This window comes from Procambarus clarkii, chromosome 65 (genome assembly GCF_040958095.1).
Source record: "Procambarus clarkii isolate CNS0578487 chromosome 65, FALCON_Pclarkii_2.0, whole genome shotgun sequence".
Taxonomy (NCBI): Eukaryota; Metazoa; Arthropoda; class Malacostraca; order Decapoda; family Cambaridae; genus Procambarus; species Procambarus clarkii.
The window spans coordinates 27,062,784-27,084,598 of record NC_091214.1 but is presented as its reverse complement, the minus strand read 5'-3'; the positions used below and the strand labels follow the sequence as shown (position 1 = coordinate 27,084,598).

The 21,815-nt window shown below is 50.3% G+C and overlaps 1 protein-coding gene across 1 annotated transcript in view; it reads right to left on the bottom strand.

Moving 5' to 3' along the window:
• Positions 1-5,936: 5,936 nt before the first annotated feature.
• The window catches only part of LOC138355037 (cylicin-2-like), a 27,956-nt gene continuing 12,077 nt past the window's right edge, over positions 5,937-21,815 (bottom strand). Inside the window, exons 4-5 of the mRNA XM_069309748.1 lie at positions 6,740-7,197; positions 5,937-6,486 (exon numbers count right to left, since the gene is read on the bottom strand). Coding sequence (XP_069165849.1) covers positions 5,937-6,486; positions 6,740-7,197 — 1,008 coding nt within the window. The remainder of the gene's footprint in view (positions 6,487-6,739; positions 7,198-21,815) is intronic.

The window sequence follows — 21,815 nt, the reverse complement described above, 5'->3', positions numbered from 1 at the left end:
CGTTGGCGTCGTGAGGGGGCTTGGTGGACGGCTGCCGGAGTGTGATGCTCCGTGGGACAGTCCTCTGTCCTTTTCTGGCCTTGCACTCCTGGTGCTGTCTTCTCTAATTGTGCCGGATCGCTTTTCCTTTTCATTGTTTCGTTTTTCTCCCCCCTCTTCTCCTATCTGCTTGTCGTTTCCTGCCGACCTTTTGCTTGTTTGGGATTATTTCTTTGGACTTCTTCTATTTTGACGCCCGGGTGCTTGAGGAAGCATACTCTTGCACCCGTAGAACTGTAGTACCCAACGTCTCGAGCGAGGGGAACTTTTTATTGTCAATCCCCCTTTCGTCACTGAACCCGATCTCGACGGACTGACGGTTCTTAAGGTGGCGTTTGTGGGGCGTATACTTACGACGCACCCCTAGGGGGCCCCGGCATGATTGGCGATAGCTTCCTGTGGGGTGTCCTGCCTCTAATTGTGGCTCCATGGTGGGTATGGGGGCACATTCGTGGGTGAATTTATCACTCTTCGTACCTATGTCGTTGAATGCTTTTGTTGTACCCTCTCAGGCTCGTGGGGTGGGCGACCAAGCCCCCGAGTCGGCCTGTCTTGGAAGACAGGGCTCTATAGTCTCTACTGTGTTGGGCCCCGACCTTGCTCCTCCTTTGACCGTCCTGACTTCTTCCCCCAGCTCCCCTCCCTCCTCTGTGGTTGGGTCGAGCCTCCAGCCCCCAGTGGTGACCACTTCGTCCCCTGGTGCGGCTAAGTCTCTCGTTGTGACTACTGCTCCTTTTGACTCCTCTCTCTCTGGGGGTTCTCAACGCCGTTCACGCCCCAGCCGCACTCGCTCGATTCCTTCCCGTACTGAAGCGTATCGGGCCTTGTTTGGTCCCGCTTCATGGGCCAAATACTTTGATCTCCTCCCTCTTGATTCTGCGCCTCCTGACGATTTTTCCCTCTATAGGCATCTTGTTGATTCCGTGGATGCGTCTGTCACCTTCAACCCCACTCGTCTCGGTACACGTGTCGTTGCTGCTCCTTCTCAGGATACAGCTTCCTGCTTGGCAGCCTTGTCTTACCTTGGCGAGATCCCTGTTTGGGTCTCCAAGAACGTTCAGATGAATGCCAGTGTTGGCACTATTCTCCTCCCGCCCCATGTTGCAACCGGTGTTCGGAATCTGCAGGATTGCCACGATGATATTCGGCATATCCTTGATGCCCAGGGCCATTCTGTCCTCCAGGTTGACTCGTTTACTCGTCCCCCTCGTGGTCGTCGCCGTCAACCCCTTCGTGTTGTGAAGATCACCTTTGATGGTAGACCCTTCCATCCTCTGTCATTCTGGCTGGTGCTCGGTGCTCTGTCCAGGAGTATATTCCTTCTCCTCGGCTTTGTAATAAGTGCTGGAGGTTTGGGCATGGTGCCCTCTGCTGCTCTGGGACTCTCTCTCTGTCCTTTTTGTGGGAGTGAAGGTCACTCTAAGTCGGAGTGCATTTCTCCCCAAGATCGCTGCCTCAACTGCGGTGAGGCCCATCCTACCTTCTCCCGTGCCTGTATCCATTACAAGCTTGAGGCGGCCGTCCTCAACTTGAAGCACCGGGAGCGTTTTATCTTTTCCTGAGGCGAGGTGCCAGGTTCGCCGGCTCTCTTCCTCTCCTCGCCCTCCCCTCCTTCCTCAGACTCTCAACCGTTTCCGGGCCTTGGACGCTGATACGCCCACTGCCCCCTCCTCTGTTCCTTTGAGTTCTGTCCTGAAGGGTCCCCCTCCTGGTCCTATGTCTGGGGTTCCCCTTCTTTCTACCCGGTCAGTCAGGTCTCCTGTGTCTTCTTCCTCGTCTCCCTCCGATCCTCCTTCCCTTCCTTTTCCTCCATCTATTGGCTCTCCCCGCTGCCTGTCGGTGCAGGCGGATGTACATCGCTCTCCTAACGGCCGTCGTGTGTGCTCTCATTCAGCTTCTCCTGTTGAGACACTGGAATCCGTTGCCCGGTACGTAGTTGCTGGGACACCGGTCTCTTTAAGTCAGAAGCGTAAGCCTGGCTCCTCTCCTTCCTCCTCCCCGGCGGGTAAGAAGGCTTCGCTTTCTTCCTCAGCCCCTACTTCTGGCTCTGTTGCTCCTTCCCCTCCCATTTCAGTGATTGCGCCCCCTGTTCCTGCTATGGAGGTTTCTTTGGCCCCTGCTTCCCTTTCGGTTGCTGCTCCTGCTGAGGTGAGCTCCCCTTTTTCTACTCCCCCTCTTCCTGCTGCTGTCCTTGACTGCTCCTCCTCTTCCTCCTCCGGAAAGGTCTGTACTCCCGCCTCCTTTCCTCCGTCTTTGCTCAGTTTACCCATGCCCCCTAACCCTGACTTTGCTGACCCTGATCCCGACCCTGATATTCTTTAACGTGCTGTGTTGCTCTTTCGCCTTTGTTTCTTCCTTGTTCTCTGTTGTTGTCGTCCTTTCCCTTCTCGTCGATGTCTATTCTTCAATGGGACGTTCGAGGTTATTACGCCAATTTCCTCGAACTCCAACTTCTGATTTTGTGGTTTTCGCCCCTTTGTGTCTGTCTCCAGGAGCCGATGCTTTGTGCTCGTCCTGGTCGTTTTCGTGACTTCCTTTCTCTCCTCCCCCCCCAGCCGTTGCTGGGGCTCCTAATTCTTCTGCTCTCTTGATTCGTGCTGATGTTCCCTTTGTTCCTTTACTTTTTCCTTTGCCTCTCCATTGTTCTGCTGCTCGTATCTTTGTGGGGAAATGGTACACAGTTTGTTACATTTATCTCCCCCGAGTGTCCCACTTTCTCTTCCTGATTTGAAACACCTCTTAGACTCCTTGCCGGAGCCTATGCTCCTGCTGGGTGACTTCAATTGTCGTCATTCTCTTTGGGGTGATGTTCTGAAGAATACCCGGGGTCGCCTTCTTGAGCCGTTTCTCCACTCTTCTTAACTGTCTCTTCTGAATTCTGGTGAGCCCACTCATTTGGACTCTCGGACTCGCACCCTTTCCTGTCTTGATCTTTCTCTCTGCTCTTCTTCTCTTTACTTAGATTTCACGTGGCAGGTTCTTGATGACCTCCATGGCAGTGATCATTTCCCTATCCTTGTTTCCTTTTTCTCGTTTCGCCCTTCACTCTCTTTTCCTAGGTGCCAGTTTGCTAAAGCGGACTGGAACCTATTTACCCTCAGTGCTGCTCTCTCTGACCTCTCGTTTCTGCCTCTCCCTCGCGCTCTCCTCCATATTCATGACACTGTCTTCGACGCTGCCTTCCACTCTATTCCTCGCTCTTCCTCTCGGGGTCCACGGAAGTGCGTTCCATGGTGGAATGCGAACTGTCCTCGGGCTGTCCACTGTAAGCGTGCAGCCTGGAAGAGGCACCGCCGTCGGCAGACGGCCGATTCTTTTCTTTTCTTCCCCAATCTTTCCTTCTTCGTAAACCTGTCCTTGAGTCTCGTCCTTTAGATTTCAGCACTCGTCTTCAGCTTCCCTCTAATGATCCCTTCTCTCTCTCTGAACTTCGTTCTGCCCTTGCCCTCTGCGGTTCTACGGCGGCGGGCTCCGATGGTATTCATTATGAGATGCTTCGCCATCTCCCTCCGTGCACGTCTCGGTATTTACCGAGTCTGTATAATCGGATCTGGGAGTCGTCGTCAGTCCCTGAGGACTGGCTCGATACCGTTGTCCTCCCTGTTCGCAAACCGGGGTCTCTGGGTACTTCCCCTAAGGACTTTCGCCCTATTGCTCTCACAAGTTGTGTCTGCAAACTCTTTGAACGTATAGTTAACGTTCGTCTGATGTGGTTCCTTGAACTCCATCACCTCCTCTCCCCTTCTTAATTTGGTTTCCGCAAGTGCCGCAGCACGACAGATGTCCTGGTGAACTTGGAGGTCTATATTCGTACAGTACTGCTTTTACTGCGAAGACCTCCGTTGTTGCCGTCCTTTTTGACCTGGAAAAGGCTTACAACACCACTTGGCGATATCATATTCTATCCCAACTTCATTCTTTTGGCCTTCGTGGTCATCTCCCTCTCTTTCTCCGCAGCTTCCTCTCTCGTCGTTCCTTTCGGGTGCGCCTTGGTACCGCTCTCTCTGCCTCTTCTCAGCAATACGAAGGTGTGCCCCAGGGTAGTGTTCTGAGCACTACTCTTTTCCTGGTTGCCCTCAATGGTCTTCTTTCCTCTCTTCCTTCTGGTGTCTTCTCCACTCTCTATGTCGATGATCTTACCCTTTGCTGTCAGGGTGGTGATTTGCCTCTCCTTCAGCGCCGGCTTCAACTTGCAATTGATGCCGTGTCGTCTTGGGCCACCGAACATGGCTACAAGTTCTCTACTTCTAAGACTTGTGCCATGAGTTTTACGCGGAAACGGGTCGTTCTTCGTCCCTCTTTGTCACTTTATGGTCATCCCCTTGAATACAAAGATTCCGCGAAGGTTTTGGGGTTATTCCTTGACACTCGTTTGTCTTAGTCTCCCCATATCTCTTACCTCCGTGTTGAGTGCTCTAAGACCCTTACCCTCCTTTGGGTCTTGTCCCATACTTCTTGGGGGGCAGATAGGCGCACTCTCCTTGCATTACATTCCTCTCTCGTCCTGTCTAAGCTCGATTATGGTTGTCCTGCATACTCGTCTGCTTCTCCTCCTACTCTTCGCTGTCTTGATGCTTTGCACCATACTGGGTTGCGCCTCAGTTCTGGTGCCTTTCGTTCAACTCCCGTCCTTAGCTTGTATGTTGACACTGGCTTCCTGTCTCTCCAGGACCGCCGCGATCGCTACTGTCTTCGCTATCTTGCGCGGTCCTTACAACATCCTTCCTCTCGCCTCTGTCGTGCTTTAACTTTTACCCCTCCTGCGGTTCCTGTTCCTCTTCACCACCTCCCTCTTTCTGTCCGGTTATCTCGCCTACAGGATTCTCTTTCCGTTCGTATTTCTGATGTTTCTCCTCGTGTTGTTCCTTCTTTGCCCCCGTGGAGGGTCCCTCTTCCGCGGTTTTGTACTTCCTTGACCCGTATCACTAAAGCTTTTACCCCTCCTACGGTTCTAAAACGCCTTTTCCTCGAGCACTTTTCTTCTCACTCCCGCTCCGTTTCTGTCTTCACCGATGGGTCTGAGTCAGCGGACGGTGTTGGCTACTCTGTTGTTTTTCCTGATCGCACTTATATGTGTCGCTTGCCTCCGGAGACTAGCATCTTTACAGCGGAACTTTATGCTATTCTCTATGCTCTTCGTCTCCTGCTTTCTCGTTGTTAGTCTTCCTTTGTAGTTGTTGTTGACTCTCGTAGTGCCCTCATGGCTCTCGGGTCCTATAATCCGATTCATCCAGTAGTTGTCGAGATCCAGCATTGGCCGTTTCTTGTTCACAGTAAATTTAAGTCGGTTGAGTTTTGTTGGGTTCCCAGCCATATTGGTGTGTCTTTAAATTTGCGTGCGGATGCTGCCGCAAAGGAAGCTGTCCGCTCTTGTACCATCTCTCGTAAAGGTATTCCATATTCCGACTTTTACCCGGTTATCCATTCCTCCGTCCTTACCCGTTGGCAGGCTTCTTGGTTGTCTGTTACTGGTAACAAGCTACGTACTCTTAAATGTTGTGTTTCCTCGTGGCCGTCCTCCTTCCACCGTAACCGGCGGTGGGAAACAGCTCTGGCGAGGTGCGTATTAGCCATACTCGCTTAACCCACGGTAACTTGATGGAGCGCAGCCCTGCTCCTTATTGTCCTAGTTGCATTGTCCCTCTTACGGTCGTGCATGTCCTTCCTGAATGTCCTGACTTCCAGGACGAGCGTGTGTCTTGCTTTCCGACCGCCCCTCGCGGTCACTTGTCCCTCAATAGAATTATTGGTGACTCGGATACTTTTGATATCGTTCGCCTTATGCCTTTTTGTTCTCGTATTGGCATCCTTGGTGATATTTAGCGCCCTCTGATTATTCTGCGCATTTGATGGTGCTACACAGCCTTCCCGGTTTGGTGCCTTCTTTTGATAATTACTTACTTATCCTTACTGCTGGTTTTATTATCCTTACTGCTGGCTTTATCCTTACTGCTGGCTTTATCCTTACTGCTGGCTTTATTATCCTTACTGCTGGCTTTATTATCCTTACTGCTGGCTTCATTATCCTTACTGCTGGCTTCATTATCCTTACTGCTGGCTTTATTATCCTTACTGCTGGCTTTATTATCCTTACTGCTGGCTTTATTATCCTTACTGCTGGCTTTATTATCCTTACTGCTGACTTTATTATCCTTACTGCTGGCTTTATTATCCTTACTGCTGGCTTCATTATCCTTACTGCTGGCTTTATTATCCTTACTGCTGGCTTTATTATCCCTACTGCTGACTTTATTGCCCCTACTGCTGGCTTTATTATCCTTACTGCTGGCTTTATTATCTTTACTGCTGGTTTTATTATCCTTACTGCTGGTTTTATCCTTACTGCTAGCTTTATTATCCTTACTGCTGGATTTATTATCCTTACTGCTGCCTTTATTATCCTTACTGCTGGCTTTATTATCCTTACTGCTGGCCTTATTATCCTTACTGCTGATTTTATTATCCTTACTCCTGTATCCTTACTGCTGGCTTTATTATCCTTACTGCTGGCTTTATAATCCTTACTGCTGATTTTATTATCCTTACTCCTGTATCCTTACTGCTGGCTTTATTATCCTTACTGCTGGCTTTATTACCCGTACTTCTGGCTTTATTATCCTTACTCCGGTATCCTTTCTGCTGGCTTTATTATCCCTACTGCTGGCTTTATTATCCTTCCTGCTGGTTTTAATATCCTTACTCTTGTATCCTTTCTGCTGGCTTTATTATCCTTACTGCTGGCTTTATTATCCTTCCTGATTTATCCATACTGCTGGCTATATTATCCTTACTGCTGGCTTTATTATCCTTGCTGCTGACTTTATTATCCTTGCTGCTTTTATTATCCTTACTGCTGGCTTTATTATCCTTACTGCTGGCTTTATTATCCTTACTGCTGGCTTTATTATCCTTACTGCTGGCTTTATTATCCTTACTGCTGGCTTTATTATCCTTACTGCTGGCTTTATTATCCTTACTGATGGCTTTATTATTCTTACTGCTGGCTTTATTATCCTTACTGCTGGCTTTATTATCCTTACTGCTGGCTTTATTGTCCTTACTGCTGGCTTTATTATACTTACTGTTGGCTTTATTATCCTTACTGCTGGCTTTATTCTCCTTACTGCTGGCTTTAATATCCTTACTCTTGTATTCTTTCTGCTGGCTTTATTATCCTTACTGCTGGCTTTATTATCCTTACTCCTATATCCTTACTGCTTGCTTTATCCTTACTGCTGGTTTTATCCTTACTGCTGGCCTTATCTCTACTCCCTTATCCTTACTGCTGGCTTTATCCGTACTTTATCCTTGCTGCTGGCTTTATCCCTACTCCTTTATCCCTACTGCTGGCTTTATCCTTACTACTGGCTTTATCCTTCCTGCTGGCTTTGTTACCCTTACTGCTGGCTTTGTTATCCTTACTGCTGGCTTTACTATCCTTACTGCTGGCATTATCCTTAATGCTGGCTTTATTATCCTTACTCCTTTATCCTTACTGCTGGCTTTATTATCCCTACTTTATCCTTACTGCTGGCTTTATTATCCTTACTCCTTTATCCTTACTGCTGGCTTTATTATGCTTATTGCTGGCTTTATTATCCTTAGTCCTTTATCCTTACTGCTGGCTTTATTATCCTTACTGCTGGCTTTATTATCCTTACTGTTAGCTTCATTATCCTTACTGCTGGTTTTATTATCCATTCTGCTGGCTTTATTATCTTTACTCTTTTATCCTTAGTGCTGGTTTTATCCTTACTCCTTTATCCTTACTGCTGGCTTTATCCTTTCTCCTTTATCCTTACTTCTTGTTTTATTCTTACTGTTGGCTTTATCCTTACTGCGGGCTTTATCCTTACTCCTTTATCCTTACTGCTGGCTTTATCCTTACTCCTTACTGCTGGCTTTATCCTTACTGCTGGCTTTATTCTAACTGCTGGCTTTATCCTTACTGCTGGCTTTATCCTAACTGCTGGCTTTATCCTTACTGCTGGCTTTATCCCTACTCTTTATCCTTACTGCTGGCTTTATCCTTACTGCTGGCTTTATCCTAACTGCTGGCTTTATCCTAACTGCTGGCTTTATCCTAACTGCTGGCTTTATCCTAACTGTTGGCCTTATCCTAACTGTTGGCTTTATCCTAACTGTTGGCTTTATCCTAACTGTTGGCTTTATCCTAACTGTTGGCTTTATCCTAACTGTTGGCTTTATCCTAACTGCTGGCTTTATCCACCTTATGTGTGTAGAGGGGGGAGGGGAGAGGGACGTAAAGAGAGAGTGAGAGAATAAGAGAGAGAGTGAGAGTGAGTAAGGGGGGGGTCAGCGTGAGAGAGAGCTGGCAGCAGGACTGGAAGGCCTGGCATGAGGGTGATGTAGACACTGACACACAGGTGCCTCCACCAGTGCCACACGGGACCTCCAGTAAGAGCACAGTCCTCGCCGCCAGTACACCAGGCCCTGGGGCACCTGTATGGTGTGTCCGGGACCTCAGCAGGGACACTCAGGTGCAGCTGGTCGTCAAGTGAGAGTAGTTGAAACGTAAAGGGAAATCTCCTGATAGGAATCAGAAAGAAGAAACCTTCACCATTAAGAGTTGGCTCCAAAGTCTGGTGATCTCTGATTAAAGACTGGAGGGTACATGCGTCTCTGGACCCGACTCCCACTACTGTTGGTGGGAGTGGGTCCTTACTTAACTGTTGCAACCAGCAATCTAAGGAAAAGCTGACCTGTTAAACCAACTTACTTCCAAGATGCAAGAGAAAGACTTCTAAGATTAATTAAGAACGACAAGCTCCACAACTCGATCCAAGCAAAGGCTAAAGTAGCTATTCGTGTTGTTGAATAGCTACTGTGTAAAGTAGCTATTCAACAGCACGAAGTCTTTCGTCTTCTTAAGCCGCTTGAGCCACTCACAACAGTGTGGTCGGTCAAGGCCACACCAAGACCAACACACCGCTGTGTAGGGTTCACCTCTTGCAGCAACCCCACCAACGCTGCCAACCTCACAGTTCACAGCGGCAGAGTAACATTTGCCATTGGAGACAAAAGGCAGATGTAGTTCCGATACACAAAAGGGTGTGTCGTTCACTAGTTGGTAACTACAGACTTGTGTTATTTAATTAAATTTCTCGACAAAATCTTCAGACATTATTATACACGTAAATGCAGCCCGTCCTCTGGATAAAGGGCCAAAGTCCATTCCATGCACTGGCCAAACCCCTGGGTGTTTATGGATGAAAAACGGTTTACACACAACACAACTGATGACGTCCGAACACTTCCTGGAACAAGTGCTTCACTGACGAAATTTGTTCGAACCACAACGCTGTAAATGCTCAGCCCGTCCTCCAAACAAAGATCCAAAAGTGATTCCATGCACCCGCCAAACCCCCTGTTTATGAATGAAAAGCGATTTACACACGACTCACAACTGCTGACGTTCGAACATATCCGGAACAAGTGTTTCACTGAGGAATTTTGGTCGAATCACAACGCTGTAAATGCTTCACCCACGTACTACAAATACAAATAATCGCCAAAAGAACCTAATCACCTAACCTAACCAGTGCCTAAATATGCACAGTGTGCCAATATATAATAATAATAATAATACTTTATATTTAAGAAAACTTATATTTTGAGTCCCCTCCCTGTCCAGCTCGTTGTTGCTGTGGAGGGGCTTGGTGGGCGGCTCCTTAGGGCGGTCCCCTGTCCTTTTGTAGCTTTGAGCTCCTGCTGCTGTCCTCACAAATTTTGCTGGACGCCTTTGCCTTTTCCTTTTGTTTCGTTTTTCTCCCTCCCCTCTTCTCCTTTCTGTTGTCATTTCCTGCTGACCTTGTTCCTGTTTTAATCATTCTTTTGGCCCTCTTGTTTTGAAGCCTGGGCGTTTGAGGAGGCATACTCTTGTACCCGTAGAACTGTAGTACCCAACGTCTCGAGCGAGGGGAACCTTTTATTGTCAATCCCCCTTTCGTCACTGAACCCGATCTCGACGGACTGACGGTTCTTAAGGTGGCGTTTGTGGGGTGTATACTCTCGACGCACGCCTAGGGGGCCCCAGCATGATCGGTGATAGCTTCTTGTTGGGTGTCCTGCCTCTAATTGTGGCTCCATGGTGGGTATGGGGACACATTCGTAAATGAAATTGTCTCTTTTCGTCTCTCTCATTGATTGTTTCTCTTGTACCCTCTCAGGCTCGTGGCGTGGGCGATCAAGCCCCCGAGACGGACTGTATTGAAAAAAAAAAACAGGGGATTCTTCTTCGCAGCAGGAGCTCTGTAGCCCCCGCTGCATTGGGCTCTGACCTTGCTCCTCCTTTGACCCTCCAGACTTCTCCCCTTGGCTCCCCTCCCTCCTCTGTCGTTGGGTCGAACCACATGCCCCCAGTGATGACCACTTCGTCTCCTGGCGCAGCTAAGTCTTTCGTTGTGACTACTGCGCCTTTTAACCCCTCTCTCTCTGGGGGTTCTCAACGCCGTCTGCGCAACGGCCGCAATCGCTCGATTCCTTCCTATACTAATGTGTATCAGGCCTTTTTTGGTCCCGCATTGTGGGTCAAATACTTTGATCTCCTCCCTCCTGATTCGACGCCTCCTGACGATTTCTCCTTCCATAGGCATCTTGTTGATTCCGTAGATGCCTCTGTTATCTTCAACCCCACTCGTCTCGGTACACGTGTCGTTGCTGCTGCTCCTCAGGATGCAGCTTCCCGCTTGGCTGCCTTATCCTGCCTTGGCGAGACCCCTGTTCGGGTCTCAAAGAACGCTCGGTTGAATGCCAGTGTTGGCACTATTCTCCTTCCACCCCATGTTGCGACCGGTGTTCGGAATCTGCACGACTGCCACGGGTTCGTATCCTGGCCGAGGAGGATTTACTGGGCGCAATTCCTTAACTGTAGCCTCTGTTTAACGCAACAGTAAAATGTGTACTTGGATGAAAAAACGATTCTTCGCGGCAGGGGATCGTATTCCAGGGACCTGCCCGAAACGCTACGCGTACTAGTGGCTGTACAAGAATGTAACAACTCTTGTATATATCTAAAAAAAAAAAAAAATATTTGGCATGTCTTCGATGCCCAAGGCCATTCTGTCCTCCAGGTAGACACGTTTATTCGTCCCCTGGCGGCGGGCGGACAGTGGCGGCGTTTATCTTTTCCTGAGGCGAGGCGCAGGTTCGCCAGCTCCCATCTTATGCTCCCGTGTTGAGCTCTTCCTCTCCTCGTCCTTCCCAACTTCCTCAGACTCAAAACCGTTTCCAGGCCTTGGACCCTGATACGCCCACCGCCCCCTCCTCTGTTCCTTTGTGTTCTGTCCCGAAGGGTCCCCCTCCTGGTCCTCTGTCTGGGGTTCCCTTCTTTCTGCCCAGTCTGTCATGTCTCCTGTGTCTTCTTCCATGTCTCCCTCTGATCCTCCTTCCCATCCTCCACCTCCGTCTATTGGCTCTCCCCGCCACCTGTCAATACGGGCTGATGTCCGTCGCTCTCCTAACGGCCGTCGTGTGTGCTCTCATTCAGCTTCTCCTGTTGAGACGCTGGAATCCGTTGCCTGGTACGTAGATGCTGGAACACCTGTCTCTTTGCGTCAGAAGCGTAAGCCTGGCTCCTTTCCTTCCTCCTCCCCGGTAGGTAAAAAGGCTTCGCTTTCTTGCTCGCCCAATACTTCTGACTCTTTTGCTCTGTCTCCTCCCGTTTCGGTGGTTACACCCCTTGTTCCTGCTATGGAGGTCTCTTTGGCCCCCGCTTCCCTCTCAGTTGGTGCCCTTGCTGAGGTGCATCCCTTGGTTTCTGCCCTTCCTGCTGCTGTCCTTGACCCTCGGTTATCCCCCCCTCTTCCTCCTCCGGACCCAACTCGTCTGCCCCTGGTCGGTCTTCTAGCTACCTTCCCTCCTCCTTTACTCAGTTTACCCATGCCCCCTAACCCTGACTTCTTTATGATCCTGCGCTTCTTTAACGTGCTGTGTTCCCTTTTCGCCTTTGTTTCTTCGTTGTTCTCTGTTGCTGTCCTTCCTCTTCTTGTCGATGTCTATTCTTCAATGGAACGGTCGAGGTTATTTGACCAATTTCCTTGAAATCCAGCTACAGATTTTGCGGTTTTCGCCCCTGTTTCTGTCTTCAGGAACCGATGCTTGGTGCTCGTCCTGGTCGCTTTCGTGGCTAATCCTTTCTCTTCCCCCCCCCCCCCCCAGCCGTTGCTGGGGCTCCTAATTCTTCTGCTCTCTTGATTCGCTCTGATATTCCCTTTGTCCCCCTTACTTTTTCCTTCGCCGTTCCATTTATCTTCCCCGAGTGTCCCGCTTTCTCTTCCCGATCTGAAACACCTACTGGACTCCTTGCATGAGCCTGTGCTCCTGCTGCGTGATTTCAGTTGTCGTCATTCCGTTTGGGGTGATGTTCTGACGAGCACCCGGGGACGCCTTCTTGAACCGTTCATCCTCTCTTCTTCCCTGTCTCTTTTGAATTCTGGTGAACCCACTCATTTGGACTCTCGGACTCGCACCCTTTCCTGTCTTGATCTTTCTCTTTGCTCATCTTCTCTTTACTTAGATTTCATGTGGCAAGTTCTTGATGACCTCCAGGGTAGTGACCCTTTCCCCATCCTTGTTACCTTTTTCTCTATTCACCCTCCCCTCTCCATCCTTAGGTGGCTGTTTGCTACGGCAGACTGGAACCTATTTACCCTCAGTGCTCCTCTCTCTCACCTCTTCCTTCTGCCTCTCCCTCGCTCTCTCCTCCTTTTTCATGACAAGGTCTTCGACGCTGCCCTCCGCTCTATTCCTTGCTCTTCTTCTCGGGCCCACGGAAGTGCGTTCCCTGGTGGAATACAGACTGTGCTCGGGCTGTCTGCTTTAAGCGTGCAGTCTGGAAGAGACACCACCGCCAGCAGACGGCTGAGTCTTTTCTTTTATTTCGGAAGGTGAGGCCCATAGGGCCATCCGTATGGCTAAACGTAAATGTTGGGCATCTTACGTCTCCACCATTACTTCCGAAACTCCTCTGCAACAGATCTGGAAGCGTATCTGCAAGATTGCGGGTAAGTTCGTTCCCGATGTTTCACCGCTCCTTCACCTCCGTGGTACTCTTGTGGCGGACCCATTGCAGGTCGCAACCGAACTGGGTTCCCACTTTTCTTCTGTTAGCTCTGGTCTTCATCTTCTCCAATCTTTCCTTCTTCGTAAACCTGTCCTTGAATCACGTCCTTTAGATTTCTACACTTGTTTTCGACTTCCCTATAGCGATCCCTTCTCTCTCTCTGAACTTCGTTCTGCCCTGGCCCTCTGCGGCTCTACGGCGGCGGGCTCCGATGGCATTCATTATGAGATGCTTCGTCATCTCCCTCCGTACACGTCTCAGTATTTACTGAGTCTGTATAATCGGGTCTGGGAGTCATCGTCAGTCCTGAGGACTGGCTCGATGCCGTTGTCCTCCTTGTTAGGAAACCAGGGTCTCTGGGAACATCCCCTAAGGACTTTCGCCCTATTGCCCTCACAAGTTGTGTCTGCAAACTCTTTGAATGTATGGTTAACGTTCGTCTGATGTGGTTCCTGGAACACCATCACCACCTCTCCCCTTCTCAATTTGGTTTCTGCAAGTGCCGCAGCACAACAGATGTCCTGGTGAACTTGGAGGTCTATATGCGTACTGCTTTTGCTGCGAAGACCTCGGTTGTTGCCGTCCTTTTTGACCTGGAAAACGCTTACGACACTACCTGGCGGTATCATATTCTGTCTCGACAACATTCTTTTGGCCTTCGTGGGAACCTCCCTCTCTTTCTCTGCAGCTTCCTCTCTCGTCGTTCCTTTCGGGTGAGACTTCGTACCGCTCTCTCTCTGCCCCTTTTCAGCAATATGAAGGTGTGGTCCAGGGTAGTGTTCTGAGCACTACTCTTTTTCTAGTTGCCCTCAATGGTCTTCTTTCCTCTCTTCCTTCTGGCGTCTTCACCGCTCTCTATGTTAATGATCTTACCCTTTGCTGTCGGGGTGATGATTCGCCTCTCCTTCAACACTGGCTTCAACTTTCGATTGATGCCGTGTCGTCTTGGGGTCACCGATCATGGCTTCAAGTTCTTTGTGTCTAAGACTTGTGCTATGACTTTTACTCGGAAGCATGTCGTTCTTCGTCCCTCTTTGTCGCTTTATGGTCATCCCATTGTGTACAGGGATTCCGTAAAGTTTTTAGGGTTAGTCTTTGACATTCGTTTGTCTTGGTCAGCCCATATCTCTTACCTCCGAGTTGAATGCTCTATGGCCCTTAACCTACTTAAGGTTTTGTCCCATACTTCTTGGGGGAGCGGATAGGCGCACGCTCCTCTATTTGCACTCCTCTCTCGTCCTGTCTAAACTCGATTATGGTTGCCCTGCATACTATTCTGCTTCTCCTACTCTTCGCCGTCTTGATGCTTTGCACCATACTGGGTTGCGTCTCAGCTCTGGTGCCTTTCGTTCGACTCCTGCCCTCAGTTTGTATGTTGACACTGGCTTTCTCTCTCTGCAGGACCGCCGTGATGGCTACTGTCTTCGCAATCTTGCACGGTCCTTACAACATCCTTCCTCTCGCCTCTGTCATGCTTTGACTTTTCCTTTTCCTGTAGTTCCTGTTCCTTTTCATCGTCTCCCTCTTTTTGTCCGGTTATCTCGCTTACAGGATTCCCTTTCTGTTCATATTTCTAATGTTTCTCCTCATATTGTTCCTTCCTTACCTCCGTGGAGAATCCCCCTTCCCAAGTTTTGTACATCCTTGACTTGTATCCCTAAAGCCTTTACCCCTCCTACAATTCTGAAAAGCCTCTTTCTTGAGCACTTTTCTTCGCATTCCCACTCTATTTCCATCTTCACTGATGGGTCTAAGTCTGCGGACGGTGTAGGTTACTCTGTTGTTTTTCCTGGCCGCACTTATATGTGTCGCCTCCCTTCGGAGGCTAGCATCTTCACAGCAGAACTTTATGCTATTCTCTATGCTCTTCGTCTCTTGCTTTCTCATTCTCATTCCTCCTTTGTAGTTGTAGTTGACTCTCGTAGTGCCCTCATAACTCTTGGGTCCTTTAATCCTGTCCATCCGGTAGTCATCGAAATTCAGCATTGGCTGTTTCTTATTTCTAGTAAATTTAAATCAGTAGAGTTTTGCTGGGTTCCCAGCCATATTGGTGTTTCTCTCAATGAGCGTGCAGATGCTGCCGCTAAGGAAGCTATCCGTTCTTGTCCCATCTCCCGTAAAGGTCTTCCTTATTCCGACTTTTATCCTGTTATTCATTCTTCCCCGTTGGCAGGGTTGTTGGTCCTCTGTGGTTGGTAACAAGCTGCGTACTCTCAAACGTAGTGTTTCTCCGTGGCCTTCCTCCTGCCACCGTAACCGGCGGTGGGAAACTGCTTTGGCACGGCTGCGGGTTGGTCATACTCGCTTAACCCACGGTCACTTAATGGAGCGCCGCCCTGCTCCTTATTGTCCGAATTGCGTTGTCCCTCTTACAGTTGTGCATATTCTTGTTGAATGTCCTGACTTCCAGGACGAGTGTGTGTCTTGCTTTCCGACCGTCCCTCGTGGTCACCTGTCCCTCGATAGTATTCTAGGTGAATCGACTACTTTTGATATCGTTCGCCTTATGCGTTTTTGTTCTGGTATTGGCATCCTTGGTGATATTTAGCGCCCTCTGATTATGCCGCACATTTGATGGTGCTACATAGCCTTCACGGTTTGGTGCCTTCTTTTGATAATTACTTACTCAACCCCAACATTCTTCCCCTCTCACACCTTTCCTTCCCTTTCCACTTTCCGCTACTCCCTCGACTCTCGCCACTCTCCTCACTCACTTCTCCCTCTCATTAAAAAATACGGACCAAAGCTCTGAAACTGTTGAATAGGTCTACAGGGAACTCGACCCCGACCGACCTATGACACTCCCACACCCCACATCCTTCGTGTGTCAAGTTGTGTGAGGCTGGGCCCAAGCGTCTGGCCTCCAAGCTTGAACAAGCAGCTCCCCCTCCCCATACGGCCCATTGGCGTCGTGAGGGGGCTTGGTGGACGGCTGCCGGAGAGTGATGCTCCGTTGGGCAGTCCTCTGTCCTTTTCTGGCCTTGCACTCCTGCTGCTGTCTTCTCCAATTGTGCCGGATCGCTTTTACTTTTCCTTATGTTTCGTTTTTCTCCCCCCTATTCTCCTATCTGCTTGTCGTTTCCTGCCGACCTTTTGCTTGTTTTGGATTATTTCTTTGGACTTCTTCTATTTTGATGCCCGGGTGCTTGAGGAGGCATACTCTTGCACCCGTAGAACTGTAGTACCTAACGTCTCGAGCGAGGGGAACCTTTTATTGTCAATCCCCCTTTCGTCGCTGAACCCGATCTCGACGGACTGACGGTTCTTAAGGTGGCGTTTGTGGGGCGTATACTCACGACGCACCCCTAGGGGGCCCCGGCATGATCGGCGATAGCTTCCTTTTGGGTGTCCTGCCTCTAATTGTGGCTCCATGGTGGGTATGGGGGCACATTCGTGGATGAATTTGTCACTTTTCGTCTCTATGTCGTTGAATGTTTCCGTTGTACCCTCTCAGGCTCGTGGGGTGGGCGACCAAGCCCCCGAGTCGGCCTGTATTGGAAGACCAGGCTCTGTAGCTCCCGCTGCGTTGGGCCCCGACCTTGCTCCTCCTTTGACCGTCCTGACTTCTTCCCCCAGCTCCCCTCCCTCCTCTGTGGTTGGGTCGAGCCTCCAGCCCCCGGTGGTGACCACTTCGTCCCCTGGTGTGGCTAAGTCTTTCGTTGTGACTGCTGCGCCTTTTGGCCCCTCTCTCTCTAGGGGTTCTCAACGCCGTTCGCGCCCCAACCGCACTCGCTCGATTCCTTCCCGTGCTGATGCGTATCAGGCCTTGTTTGGTCCTGCTTCATGGGCCAAATACTTTGATCTCCTCCCTCTTGATTCTGCGCCTCCTGACGATTTCTCCCTCCATCGGCATCTTGTAGATTCCGTGGATGCGTCTGTTACTTTCAACCCCGCTCATCTCGGTACACGTGTCGTTGCTGCTCCTTCTCAGGATGCGGCTTCCCGCTTGGCTGCCTTATCTTGCCTTGGCGAGATCCCTGTTCGGGTCTCCAAGAACGTTCAGATGAATGCCAGTGTTGGCACTATTCTCCTCCCACCCCATGTTGCAACCGGTGTTCGGAATCTGCAGGATTGCCACGATGATATTCGGCATATCCTTGATGCCCAAGGCCATTCTGTCCTCCAGGTTGACTCATTTACTCGTCTCCCTCGTGGTCGTCACCGTCAACCCCTTCGCGTTGTGAAGATCACCTTTGATGGTAGGACCCTTCCATCCTCTGTCATTCTTGCTGGTGCTTGGTGCTCTGTCCAGGAGTATATTCCTTCTCCTCGACTTTGTAACAAGTGCTGGAGGTTTGGGCATGGTGCCCTCCGCTGCTCTGGGACTGTCTCTCTCTGTCCTTTGTGTGGGAGTGCACTTCTCCCCAGGCTCGTTGCCTCAACTGCGGTGAGGCCCATCCTACCTTCTCCCGTGCGTGTGTCCATTACAAGCTTGAGGCAGCCGTCCTCAACTTGAAGCACCGGGAGCGTTTATCTTTTCCTGAGGCGAGACGCCAGGTTCGCCGGCTCCCGCCTTTTGCTAATATCTCTTATGCTCGCGTGTTGCGCTCTTCCTCTCCTCGTCCTTCCCGCCTTCCTCAGACTCACAACCGTTTCCGGGCCTTGGACCCTGATGCGCCCACTGCCCCCTCCTTTGTTCCTTTGGGTTCTCTCCCAAAGGATCCTCCTCCTGGTCCTCTGTCTGTGGTTCCCCTTCCTTCTACCCGGTCTGTCGTGTCTCCTGTGTCTTCTTCCTCGTCCCCCTCCGATCCTCCTTCCCATCCTCTTCCTCCATCTATCGGCTCTCCCCACCGCCTGTCGGTGCGGGCGGATGTCCATCGCTCTCCTAACGGCCGTCGTGTGTGCTCTCGTTCGGCTTCTCCTGTTGAGACACTGGAATCCGTTGCCTGGTACGTAGTTGCTGGGACACCGGTCTCTTTAAGTCAGAAGCGAAAGCCTGGCTCCTCTCCTTCCTCTTCCCCGGCGGGTAAGAAGGCTTCGCTTTCTTCCTCAGCTCCTACTTCTGGCTCTGTTGCTCCTTCCCCTCCCGTTTCAGTGATTGCGCCCCCTGTTACTACTATGGAGGTTTCTTTGGCCCCTGCTTCCCTTTCGGTTGCTGCTCTTGCTGAGGTGCGCTCCCCTCTTTCTACTCCCCCTCTTCCTGCTGCTGTCCTTGACTGCTCCTCTCCGTTGTCTCCTCCTCTTCCTCCTCCTCCTCCTCCTCCTCCGGACCCCACCCGCCCACCTCTGATCTGTTCTCCCGTTTCCTTCCCTCCGTCTTTGCTCAGTTTACCCATGCCCCCTAACCCTGACTTTGCTGACCCTGATCCCGACCCTGATATTCTTTAACGTGCTCTGTTGCTCTTTCGCCTTTGTTTCTTCCTTGTTCTCTGTTTTTGTCCTTTCTCTTCTCGTCGTTGTCCATTCTTCAATGGAACGTTCGAGGTTATTACGCCAATTTCCTCGAACTCCAACTTCTGATTTTGCGGTTTTCGCCCCTTTGTGTCTGTCTCCAGGAGCCAATGCTTGGTGCTCGTCCTGGTCGTTTTCGTGGCTATTCCTCTCTCTCCCCCCCCCCAGCCATTGCTGGGGCTTCTAATTCTTCTGCTCTCTTGATTCGTGCTGATGTTCCCTTTGTTCCTTTGCTTTTTCCTTTGCCTCTCCATTGTTCTGCTGCTCATATCTTTGTGGGGAAATGGTACACAGTTTGTTCCATTTATCTCCCCCCGAGTGTCCCGCTCTCTCTTCCTGATTTGAAACACCTCCTAGACTCCTTGCCGGAGCCTGTGCTCCTGCTGGGTGACTTCAATTGTCGTCATTCTCTTTGGGGTGACGTTCTGACGAATACCCGGGGTCGCCTCCTTGAGCCGTTTCTCCTCTCTTCTTCCCTGTCTCTTCTGAATTCTGGTGAGCCCACTCATTTGGACTCTCGGACTCGCACCCTTTCTTGTCTTGATCTTTCTCTCTGCTCTTCTTCTCTTTACTTAGATTTCACGTGGCAGGTTCTTGATGACCTCCATGGAAGTGATCATTTCCCCATCCTTGTTTCCTTTTTCTCTTTTCGCCCTTCCCTCTCTTTCCCTAGGTGGCAGTTTGCTAAGGCAGACTGGACCCTATTTACCCTCAGTGCTGCTCTCTCTGACCTCTCCCTTCTGCCTCTCTCTCGCGCTCTCCTCCTTTTTCATGACACTGTCTTCAACGCTGCCCTCCGCTCTATTCCTCACTCTTCCTCTCGGGGTCCACGGAAGTGCGTTCCCTGGTGGAATGCGGACTGTGCTCGGGCTGTCCGCTGTAAGCGTGCAGCCTGGAAGAGGCACCGCCGTAGGCAGATGACCGATTCTTTTCTTTTTTTTGGAAAGCGAGTGCGGTGGCCCATAGGGCCATCCGTACGGCTAAACGTGAATGTTGGGCATCTTATGTCTCGACAATTACGTCCGAAACGCCTCTGGCCCAGATCTGGAAGCGTATCCGCAAGATAGCGGGTAAGTTCGTTCCCGATGTTTCACCGGTCCTTCACCTCCATGATACTCTTGTGGCAGACCCGTTGCAGGTCGCTTCCGAACTGGGTTCCCACTTTTCTTCTGTTAGCTCTGGTCTTCATATTCCCCAATCTTTCCTTCTTCGTAAACCTGTCCTTGAGTCTCGTCCTTTAGATTTCTGCACTCGTCTTCAGCTTCCCTATAATGATCCCTTCTCTCTCTCTGAACTTCGTTCTGCCCTGGCCCTCTGCGGTTCTACGGCGGCGGGCTCCGATGGTATTCATTATGAGATGCTTCGCCATCTACCTCCGAGCATGTCTCAGTATTTACTGAGTCTGTATAATCGGATCTGGGAGTCGTCGTCAGTCCCTGAGGACTGGCTCGATGCCGTTGTCCTCCCTGTTCGCAAACCGGGGTCTCTGGGTACTTCCCCTAAGGATTTTCGCCCTATTGCTCTCACAAGTTGTGTCTGCAAACTCTTTGAACGTATGGTTAACGTTCGTCTGATGTGGTTCCTGGAACACCATCACCTCCTCTCCCCTTCTCAATTTGGTTTCCGCAAGTGCCGCAGCACGACAGATGTCCTGGTGAACTTGGAGGTCTATATTCGTACTGCTTTTGCTGCGAAGACCTCCGTTGTCGCCGTCCTTTTTGACCTGGAAAAGGCGTATGACACCACTTGGTGTTATCATATCCTATCTCAACTTCATTCTTTTGGCCTTCGTGGTCATCTTCCTCTCTTTCTCCGCAGCTTCCTCTCTCGTCGTTCCTTTCGGGTGCGCCTTGGTACCGCTCTCTCTCCCTCTTTTCAGCAATACGAAGGTGTGCCCCAGGGTAGTGTTCTGAGCACTACTCTTTTTCTGGTTGCCCTCAATGGTCTTCTTTCCTCTCTTCCTTCTGGTGTCTTCTCCGCTCTCTATGTCGATGATCTTACCCTTTGTTGTCAGGGTGATGATTCGCCTCTCCTTCAACGCCGGCTTCAACTTGCAATTGATGCCGTGTCGTCTTGGGCCACTGATCATGGCTTCAAGTTCTCTACTTCTAAGACTTGTGCCATGACATTTACGCGGAAACGGGTTGTTCTTCGTCCCTCTTTGTCACTTTATGGTCATCCCCTTGAATACAAAGATTCCGCGAAGCTTTTGGGGTTATTCCTTGACACTCATTTGTCTTGGTCTCCCCATATCTCTTACCTCCGTGTTGAGTGCTCTAAGGCCCTTACCCTCCTTCGGGTCTTGTCCCATACTTCTTGGGGGGCAGATAGGCGCACTCTCCTTGCCTTACATTCCTCTCTCGTCCTGTCTAAGCTCGATTATGGTTGCCCTGTTTACTCGTCTGCTTCTCCTTCTACTCTTCCCCGTCTTGATGCTTTGCACCATACTGGGTTGCGCCTCAGTTCTGGTGCCTTTCGTTCGACTCCCGTCCTTAGCTTGTATGTTGACACTGGCTTCCTGTCTCTCCGGGACCGCCGTGATCGCTACTGTCTTCGCTATCTTGCGCGGTCCTTGCAACATCCTTCCTCTCGCCTCTGTCGTGCTTTAACTTTTACCCCTCCTGCGGTTCCTGTTCCTCTTCACCACCTCCCTCTTTCTGTCCGGTTATCTCACCTGCAGGATTCTCTTTCCGTTCGTATTTCTGATGTTTCTCCTCGTGTTGTTCCTTCTTTGCCCCCGCGGAGGGTCCCTCTTCCGCGGTTTTGTACATCCTTGACCCGTATCACTAAAGCTTTTACCCCTCCTACGGTTCTAAAACGCCTTTTCCTCGAGCACTTTTCTTCTCACTCCCGCTCCGTTTCTGTCTTCACCGATGGGTCTAAGTCAGCGGACGGTGTTGGCTACTCTGTTGTTTTTCCTGATCGCACTTATATGTGTCGCTTGCCTCCGGAGACTAGCATCTTTACAGCGGAACTTTATGCTATTCTCTATGCTCTTCGTCTCCTGCTTTCTCGTTGTCAGTCTTCCTTTGTAGTTGTTGTTGACTCTCGTAGTGCCCTCATGGCTCTCGAGTCCTTTAATCCAGTTCATCCAGTGGTTGTCGAGATCCAGCATTGGCTGTTTCTCGTTCACAGTAAATTTAAGTCGGTTGAGTTTTGTTGGGTTCCCAGCCATATTGGTGTCTCTTTAAATGAGCGTGCGGATGCTGCCGCCAAGGAAGCTGTCCGCTCTTGTCCCATCTCTCGTAAAGGCATTCCGTATTCCGACTTTTACCCGGTTATCCATTCCTCAGTCCTTACC